This window comes from Notolabrus celidotus, chromosome 14 (genome assembly GCF_009762535.1).
Source record: "Notolabrus celidotus isolate fNotCel1 chromosome 14, fNotCel1.pri, whole genome shotgun sequence".
NCBI lineage: Eukaryota > Metazoa > Chordata > Actinopteri > Labriformes > Labridae > Notolabrus > Notolabrus celidotus.
Genome location: NC_048285.1, coordinates 30,640,869 through 30,650,706, shown reverse-complemented (window position 1 = coordinate 30,650,706; position 9,838 = coordinate 30,640,869). Strand labels below are relative to the sequence as shown.

The following is a 9,838-nucleotide window of genomic DNA, read 5'->3' as shown; positions in this document are numbered from 1 at the left end:
TCCACTACTTTAGTTTATTTTATTTCCCTTATTATTTGTTTTCTTCCCTTTTCTTTACTTTATCTTTATTTATTTACCTCTTTATTTCTCTACTTTCTCTACTTCCTTATTTCTTTATGTATTTATTTTGGTGCCTTGGTCCACAGTGTCCTGTAACCTCTTGAGTCCTCTGCCTCCCTCTACCTCCTTCCACCACAGATCAACATGGATACCCGCCAGGCTCAAGAATCACCTTAGCCTGCACATGCCGATCTGTGTTGAGGGGCTAAGAGGACATCTGGTTGGGATGAATAGTGTTGACATTCAAAGTCCCTCTCTCTGAACAGATGCTTACTCTGTGACTACCAACAGCAGCTTTAATGCTATGCTCAATTTTTAAATCCTCATAAAAACAAAAAAAAAAAACAGTGACATTGAAAACAAGAATACAACGATGTGACTTGATTACACACCTGCAGGTCTGCATCAGAGCCTGAATGCTAAGGAAGAATCCCACATCCTTTTTATCCTTCAAATAGTCCAGCATCCTCTACAGACACACAAAGATAGAAAGACAGAAACATGTTAAGAGGGTTAGTATGTTTGTTGTTTAAATTAGATGTATGTGAAACTGTCATAGTGGTTTTTGTACCTGCTGTACATCACTGTTGCCTCCATTGAGGATGGAGATTCCCAGTTTGAGTGTGGAAGAAACCATGACTCCTGGCTCACCTGAAATAAGAAGAGGAAATGTTGATCTAACAATGAAATTAAAGAAGAGGTGAGTCCTCTGTGCAAATCAACAAGTAAGATTGAAAACAGTGAGAGCATTTTTAAAACTTTTAAAGCTAGGGTTGGTAGTCTCGGAAAACCAGCATGAATTTGAATGTAGCATTTCCTCATGACTCCGTCTAACCCCACCCCTCCTCCCTCGGAGCTCCTCCAAAACGACGCCCCCCCCCGCTCACATGCACGAGCGCCGCTGATTCTCGACCATATGATCGTGACTGATTCAAAACCGGTCCTCACCAAAACATTATCATAGTGAAAGTTAAGAACACAAACAAACATGGCTGCTGTTAGTACTCACAACTATCATGCTAGCATTATCCAGTTGTACCAGTGACACGATATCAGGAGTTAAGTTATAACACATATAATACTGTAACAGATCTACTGTTTGTTAAACGTGTTCAGTGTAGATATTCTTAATTCCTACAGTGTTGACGGTCAGTGAAGGCATCAGGAGAGGTGTAGAGAGTGTGAGTGGGAGAGAGGAGAGGAGAAGTTCTTCATTCATTCAAACATTGATTGTTGCTTTGTTGGTTGGCGTGATCACGGCCGACAGTGACCGGTTATTAAAACTCAACGTGTTCACGAATCGGCTCGTCATCACTACAGCGTCCGGACGGACGCTACAATAAATATATATTTTCTGTAGGACTTACTGAACGTCATTAATTATTCTGCTTGTTGGTGAGAGCTTTTTAGACTCTGATCCGGACTACAGTCCTGAGCAAAGCACCTCATCAGGTCAGAGGGGACAGGCCTGAGGACGAGCGAGAGGGGCAGTAAATAGAGTCAGGGGAAGTAGAGGCAGGAGACGGGGACTCGGAGGAGTGCACGCCGGGGAAATGTACGCGCAGGAGGAGGGCAGAACGGCTGGACGGGATTTGATTGGTTTAAAATTTGGGGAGCCAAAAAACGGTGATTGGTTGGTGTTTTCCCAGGTTTACTCCGGCTGTAGATAGCAGGTTTTTTTTCACTCTTTTTTAAGAACACATCATGTATTGATTGCCATCAGGACATAAAGATCATTTTAACCAGTATGACAAAAAGTGTATCTAAATCTGATTACCAACCCCAGCTTTAAAATGTGCCAGCCACTTTGACTCAAGGCATTTCATGTTTCACAGCTTAAAGCTCCTGTGTTGTTGGTTTTGTGGTACGATACCTACCTTTACAGGCGCTGATCATCTGCAGCACCATCTCTGCAGCCCCACGGTTGTGTAGACGGGACTGCTGGTACAGAAGCCTCTGTTTCTCCATCTCCTTTTCCTGTGGGGGGAGAGCATGAGGGACACAGCTGTAACCCTGCAAAGTGAGACTGCACTGCCCCCCGCATTCACTCGCACACTAACACAAACAGAAACACAACCTCATCCTCTGAGCATCAATGGTATTGCTTTTGCTTAACCTAGCACACAGAATAGGGAGTTAGCATTGAATAAAATGTATAATTTACTTATTCTTAATAACTGTCACACAAACTATTGATGCTGATGTTAGGCAGAGGTGATTGACGATCACAAACATGTGATTCATGAGGAAATTGCTGCAACTTCTGAATCACCATGTCTAATATTTACACATTAACTCGTCTGGTCCTGTCATGAAGCTAGGTGACGTCTAATCTAATGACAAACTGTGGCTATGATATAACTGAACAACCACATAGAAAGAAACACAGGGACACACACTCGCACTCACACACATACGTTCTCTTCCATTGGAACACGTGTTAGTGAAGGTGACATTTATTCCAGCTCTTGACATCACAGCAGCAAACATTCAATGCCAGGAAACACGAAGCGACAGTGGTTGTCTGAGTGATACACAGCATGCATATTCTGCCTCCTGCAGTATGACTCGCTGGTGTTCATTCTTTAAGTTCTTCTCAGGAACATCATGACTGTATGTCTGTGAACTTGTGCTGAAATTACGGTAATTGTGTTTATTTAAACTAACTATCATTTGGTCTTTTAACACTAGAAGGGCCAGAATTCCATTTCTACTAGAAAGGCCACGAGAGGTAGTTTGGACGGCCAGATTCCAAATTGTATTATCTGTTGAGGTACATACCCAATATAGAGAATGATGTATTCATTGTTTAAGGATATACTATATATTTATGAAAAATATATATATATATGAAACTTCTCCTTGACGAGTCACTTTTATCCGCTTCTTATGCAGATAGGTCGCCGGTCTGCAATGTCCAATTCCTGGAACAACTGTCAGGCTTTCTCAGCAGTCATCTCTCTCTTTGAGCTTCTCTTTGCCATAATTACCAAAATACAGTTGTCTATTTTCCTCAGTTTCAATCCCAAACTTTTCTAATTGCTTTGTACACTAACTCAAGGCCGGTCTCTAAGTTTTATAGAGACAATGATAGTTGTCAAGCAACCAAGAGGCATATGCCCAGCGTGAAAGCGCATCAATCTAATCATTATGACTGCCTGTGGCCGAAGTAGGTACAAATAATCAAATAATTGTTGCCTCTGGTGCAATTTGTATAGATTATATTTTAAATACGCGAACACAACTTTAGGAAAAGTCAGGAACCGTCAGCACTGTAATCTTTAATTTAAGAAAGTTCCACAAAATATAAATGTGAAAACAGTCAAAATGACCCCCTTGGCCTTTCTAGTGTTAAGTACTTAAAGTCATCTTACTGTCTCCTTTCTGAAATACAGTTTAAACTAATTATAAAAGATATAAATATTTGCTGTCCAAACACTGTAAGAAGATGACCTTTTTTGATATCATTAACTTAAACAGTTAAATGCTACACTCTGCAGTGAACTAAAATCTAAGATGTCTGTCCATTGTGAGATATTATAACATTCTTCTTCATTGCTACGCCATCTTTTCAGAGCTTCCTTATCCTCTCTTACTCAATGATCAGTACAGCTGCTGTGAAAAATCCTCCTGTAGACAAAAGAGGTTAGACTTGACCCACCCATCATCACACACCATGCATAAAGCCCCACCCAAAGGACCAAGAACCTAATCTACCCGTCCCTCCGCCCCCCTCCCTCGTAGGCCTAACTGTGTTCTAATAATATGATGGAGCAACTTTCCTCTGGTTACAGAGGATCCAATCTTATTTGATCAAATGATATCTCATGTACTGTGTGAGAAGAGAGTGTGTGTATAATTATGGCTGTTGGTGTGTGTGTGTGTGTGTGTCTCTGAGTGTTGTGGGTGAATGCATGAGAGTGTTATTTGGACTGGGAGAGTGTTTGTACGGCTGACTGTGCAGGCTTTTACTGTAGTCCTCCTCGGTGAGCACAGAGAGGGAGACTTGTCAGACTAACACAGTTACTTGTCAGTTGTTAGATTTCAAATTAGAGTTATCAGGTGAGTCCAAGAGGTGAACACAGTCCATTTAGCAGGTGAGTAGAGGAGGATGTGAGTCAGGAAAAGGTGGTGCAAAGTCTGGGAAAGACTGACCACAAAAGATCAGCTGGTTCTACGGTTAGAAAAATCTGCTGCATGGTTTTTTGTTATCGGAGTTTCCAAATACAGCTGCTCGGTTAAGTCTTGGATGGCGACATCACATAATCCTAAATAAGAATAAACTTTGAGGCTGTGGAGGAGATCTCAAAGAACAAGAGGAGAATTTACAGTGTAAATAGGTGTTGTGCTCCCCTCCAGGAAAAGCTACGTCTCTACATTAAGACATCACAGTGTCCAAACCTGACTTTTGAAGTAAAACCAGGGATGAGTTGTGTGCATAAGTTTACATACCCTGGCAGAACTTATGATTTCTTGGGAATATGAATGATAACACAAAAACTTTCCTCTCACTCATGGTTAACGGTTGGGTGAAGCAATTCATTATCAAACAACTGTGTTATCATTTCAGTAGTAATGGCTTTCTTCTGGCGACTTGACCATGCAGCCCATTTTCTTCAAGTGCTTCCTTATTGTGCATCTTCAAACAGCCACACCACTTTTTTTCAGAGTCCTGTATTTCAGCTGAACTTATTTGCTGGTTTTTCTTTGCATCCGGAACAATTTTCCTGGCAGTTGTGGCTGAAATTTTTTGTTGGTCTACCTGACTGTGGTTTGGTTTCAACAGAATCCCTCATTTCCCACTTCTTAATAGAGTTTGAACACTGCTGAATGGCATTCTCAAGTCCTTGGATATCTTTTTATATCCCTTTCCAGTTTTGTACAGTTCAATGACCTTTTCCCACAGATCCTTTGACAATTATTTTGCTTTCCCCATGACTCAGAAATCCAGAAATGCCAGTGCAGCACTGGATAAAAAGGGTCTGTCAGGAGCCCAGAAACTCACTGCCCTTTTATACACACACACTGATTACAAGCAAACAGATCACAGGTGAGGATGGCTACCTTTCCTGGCCATTCAAACCTGTTTGTGTCAACTTGTGTGCATGTTATCAGGCCAACATCACCAGGGTGTGTAAACTTTTGATCAGGGTCATTTGGGTAGTTTCTGTATAAAAAGAGTAAACACAGTTGTTTGACAATGAATGGCTTCACCCAACCACTAACCATGAGTGAAAAAAAACATATTTCTCCTATCATTCATATTCTCTGAAAAAAGGCCCAAAAAATCACAAATTCTGCCAGGGTATGTAAACTTATGAGCACAACTGTAAATGATGTTTAAATGAACTATATCATCAGATAAACTAAAGATGTTGTGCTTTTGAATTTGTAGCTCAGTGTTTGATTCTTATTGATTATTTTACAGCAGCACTCTGATCAAAGTGTCATCCAGCGGGTGAAGTTAGTTTGTCTCCTATGATTTAAGCTCAGTAGTTAAGTAATGCCAATTTTCACTCAACGTTAAGAAGTTGGTACATGTGTGTTCAACTGCTGCTGTAATTAATAAGTATGGTAAGTGAGTACATATGCTGCACCATGCTGAGGTGCAGTAATTCAAAGTGGAGAGTTAATTGGCCACTAAAATTCAGAGACACATCAGGCTTGGAAATTGTGATTTTGAAATTAAACAGCTGGCAAAGACTCAGTGTTTTTGACCTCGGTTTGATTTTGTCGTCTTTAGCTGCACCATCTCTCTGCACTCAAGTCATGCAGTTTAGAAACTTAAACAAATTGAGTCCACAACGGATCCGACTGTTGGGTTGGGCTGAGTCCAGCAAAGGCATGCACAGGTCAGTCCACCATAGCAGGAAAGAGACAAGTGGTGTGAGTGAACAAGAGAAAGACAGGAAGAGAAATAAGAGGGTGGGGGTGGGGGGATGTGCCGAGTGTGATGTCATGGTGTGGTCACTCAGTGCGTGGGGAGTTGCTTCCTCGCTGAGTCCCCTGTCTCCCATCCCCTGGTCCCCCCATACCATCTCTGTCTGCCGCACCTCAAAGGCTGGCTCCTCCCCCTCCTGATCTCCCCCTTCGTCATCCTCACCAATGTGGCAGCTCTGGAGGGAGACAACAGGAAGTCAGGGACTTGAGTTCAACACAGTCTCAAACAAAAGCATGTTGAACTAGAGATATCTGCTAAAGGCATGACATTGTGCTCCTAGAACGCTGGTCAGTGATCGTCTTACCTTTGCCATAATATCAGCATATGACATATAGAGATGGTCAACGTCAAGTTTACTGTTAGAGACAACACATGAGAGGAGTCAGTGAGTGTCCCATGAAACAGGTCACAACAGAGCATCACAAAAGGAAGCGAAATGCTCTTACAGCTTTTCTGTGAGAGCTGTTCGGCTGAAATGAAGAATCAGCTGATGAAGGGGGTCAGGCTTGGTCTCTGTCTCTTCTTCCTCTTCCTCCTCTTCTTCCAGGGCTTTCTAATTTAATAATAAGGGAAAACATGCACCATGATGTTCCATTGATGGTTACTTTATGTGTTGAAAATCAATGCAAAGAGGACTTACCGATAAGTCATCTATCATCTTGTCTTCAAATGAGTAACCCTCGGTCTCTAGCCAGTTGCGTTTGTAGGCGTCTAAGAACATGTTGGTCGCCCGGTGCCTGAGAGTGCAGGGATCATTGAGACTTACTCAGCAAGGTTGCAAAAGCTCATTTACAGCATCCTGTGTATTCTTTATCTGCTTAGATGTTTTTTAAGGGTATCATTACGTGGGGATGTTGTAAAGGGGCGTCATCCTGAAACAGGCCACCACAGCCCTGCGGCGCTGTTTGGACAGCAGCTTGTGCCACACCATTTTCTTTGACTTGAAGGGATGCTCAGTCTAAAGCAAGAAAAGTCAGAGTGAACACATTTTAAATTCTTTAACAAAAAGGCTGCAAATTAACATGCCTGCACCTTGTATACAAGGCAAGGCAAGGCAAGTTTATTTGTATAGCGCATTTCATACACAAGGGCAACTCAATGTGCTTTACATTAAAACATTAAAAGCATTGGAAACATTCAGACAGGCATAACAGAGCACAATTAAAATAAAACATAGAAAATAAAAGGAAAATTAGAAATATATTAAAAGTAAATTTTAAATTTGTATTTAAAGTGAGTTAAAATGAGCTAAGATAGGAAGGCAGTGGCAAATAGAAAGGTCTTAGTCTTTGATTAAAAAAGAGGTGAGAGTTGGAGCAGACCTGCAGCTTTCAGGGAGTGTGTTCCAGATATGTGGTGCATAATGACTAAACGCTGCTTCACCATGTTTCCTCCTGACTCTTGGGACTGAAAGCAGACCAGTACCTGATGACCTCAGAGGTCCAGATGGTTCATACAGTAGTAGCAGATCAGCAATGTATTTTGGGCCTAAACCATTCAGTGCTTTATAAACCATCAGCAGGATTTTAAAGTCTATTCTCTGACAGACAGGAAGCCAGTGTAGAGATCTAAGAACTAGAGTGATGTGGTCTACTTTTCTGGTCCTTGTTAGGACTCAAGCAGCAGCATTCTGTATGAGCTGCAGGCGTCTCATGGACTTTTTATGGAGTCCTGTAAAGACCCCGTTACAGTAGTCTAGTCTGCTAAAGATAAATGCATGGAGGAGTTTTTCTGCATCCTGCTGAGACATGAGTCCTTTAATCCTTGATATATTCTGAAGGTGATAGTAGGCGAACTTTGTAATTGTCTTAATGTGGCTGCTGAAATTAAGGTCTGAGTCTAAGATTACACCAAGGTTTCTGGCTTGGTTTGAACATTTCATCTTTGCAGATTGGAGCTGAGCAGTAACCTTTAACCTTTCTTCCTCCAAAAACAATCATTTCAGTTTTTCCTTTGTGTAACTGAAGAAAGTTCTACCTCGTCCAGTCATCGATTTGTTCAATGCATTAACAGTCACATGTGTTTTCTTTGAAGCACTTCAGCTTGTGTCTAACTCACCACTTCAATATGGTACAGGACAGCAGACACCTCTTGTACCCTTTTCACCACTTTCTCAGGGTCCTCAGCATCCTCAGCCTTACCAGCCATCTCTTTGTAAAGAGACATCTGCCAGCGCATGGCTGGGTCCTCAACCTGAAACCGAGGGTCAAATAAATATGATGTACTTCAGGATATTTACAAAAGGAATATGTATTTTTTTGCTTTCATTCATTGTCAACTCACCTTGCCTTGCAGATGAAGATTATTGGTCAAGAACTCCCTCACTTCTTCATCTGTGTCTTTCTGCAAGTAAGGACACGAGGATTCAGAGGACATTGCTAAAAAAAAATCAAAGCAATGGAAGATTTGTTTCGATGAGATGCAATCAGCAAGTTTGCATCAAACACATCAAAGTACCAGTGAGTATCTGATCTTTGCAAGGTTGATGAGCTCCTGGTCTGCAGGAGAGCACATGTTAAGGCCGATGGGAAGCAGCTTCTTTAAAGCTGCTACAATCAGGGAGGTCTGCACGGAGTAGCGATCCCCTCTCCGCTTCTTCTTGGTGCGCTCCTGCTCCGAGCCTCCGGACTAAAGAGAGAAAGGAAAGCTCAGATCTGTCCTTGGTAATCTACAAGCCTCTATGCCTCAAACTTTTGTTTTCAGACAATGTTTTTGAGACATCAGAGGCATTTGTGAATATCAAACAAACAAAGATTTAAGTAAGACTACTTCTAACACAAAAAAGAGACAGCAAAGTGACTCAGTGAAGTGGCAGGAACCAGCTGCCGGTTTTGTACAAATCACAACATGCTCATAAAGAAAAATCTGCTCAGTGAAAGTTATTTTTTCACCAGCTGAAATCAGACAAACAACTACGTGTTCTTGTAAACATTGACATCTTGGTGGGGGTTTCAGGTGCTTCATTGCTGCATCAGCTACAGTGGTGACACACAATGCAGCCTCACTGTTAGTAGTGCAGTGGCTAGACAGGGCAAATCCTGTCCATTGGACAGCACAAAGAACAGCACAAGTTTAAAGGGTTCAGCTCCATCGCCCTGGAGCTCTTCTCACACACTCCTGTCCTGAGGCTGCCAATGCTCATTACTGACTGTTGTCTGGCCTCACAGCGCCCTCTCTGCCCGTCGTGTGCATGTATGTATGTATGTATATATATATGAGAGTGAAATGCTCTTAGGGCAGAAAGGGAAGCACTGTGATGATCAGGTAACAGAAGCTTACTACATTGTACAGCAATGCCCATCTGAAAGCCAAGGAAAGGAGGTTCTCTTATTTATCTTACAGCAACCACGAAGAAAACATCAAACAGTGATTAATAATCTAACAATTTAATGATGTCAATGAATTAGACATGGAGGGGCGAGTTCAGTTAGTAAGAATGATAACAGCTATCCAGTAATGTCCAGCTAGCTTCAGCCCCCTCATATAGACCCAGCTAGTCGCATGTACTGTTGATAGATAATATAATGGTTACAGCAAAGGATGGCTTTTTGGTGCACACAGGTACTTAACACAAAGCCAATGATAAAGATAAAAAAGAGAAGAGTCCAGTGCAGGAATCTTTACCACAAAAGCTGAAAGAAATCCAAGCGTCAATAACAACATTTCAACACAACAGGTGGCACAGTAGCATGGGCTCCACAACTGTATCCAACAGGGACCATCTAAAGAAAAAACAGGGGTGATGGGGCACGGTTGCAGGAGTGCAAACTCCAAAATCAGGAACACAACTGCTCAACCGAGCACCATGAAACCTCACAGGCCACTACGGTCTACAGC

At 41.9% G+C, this 9,838-nt stretch overlaps 1 protein-coding gene across 1 annotated transcript in view; it reads right to left on the bottom strand.

Annotated features, from left to right (window-relative positions):
* The window catches only part of ryr1b (ryanodine receptor 1b (skeletal)), a 77,640-nt gene that overhangs the window by 20,558 nt on the left and 47,244 nt on the right, over positions 1–9,838 (bottom strand). Inside the window, exons 73-83 of the mRNA XM_034700981.1 lie at positions 8,459–8,629; positions 8,285–8,344; positions 8,060–8,194; positions 6,847–6,959; positions 6,642–6,738; positions 6,448–6,554; positions 6,306–6,357; positions 6,096–6,176; positions 1,938–2,037; positions 632–711; positions 453–529 (exon numbers count right to left, since the gene is read on the bottom strand). Of these exons, the coding sequence (XP_034556872.1) occupies positions 453–529; positions 632–711; positions 1,938–2,037; positions 6,096–6,176; positions 6,306–6,357; positions 6,448–6,554; positions 6,642–6,738; positions 6,847–6,959; positions 8,060–8,194; positions 8,285–8,344; positions 8,459–8,629 (1,073 nt within the window). The remainder of the gene's footprint in view (positions 1–452; positions 530–631; positions 712–1,937; positions 2,038–6,095; positions 6,177–6,305; positions 6,358–6,447; positions 6,555–6,641; positions 6,739–6,846; positions 6,960–8,059; positions 8,195–8,284; positions 8,345–8,458; positions 8,630–9,838) is intronic.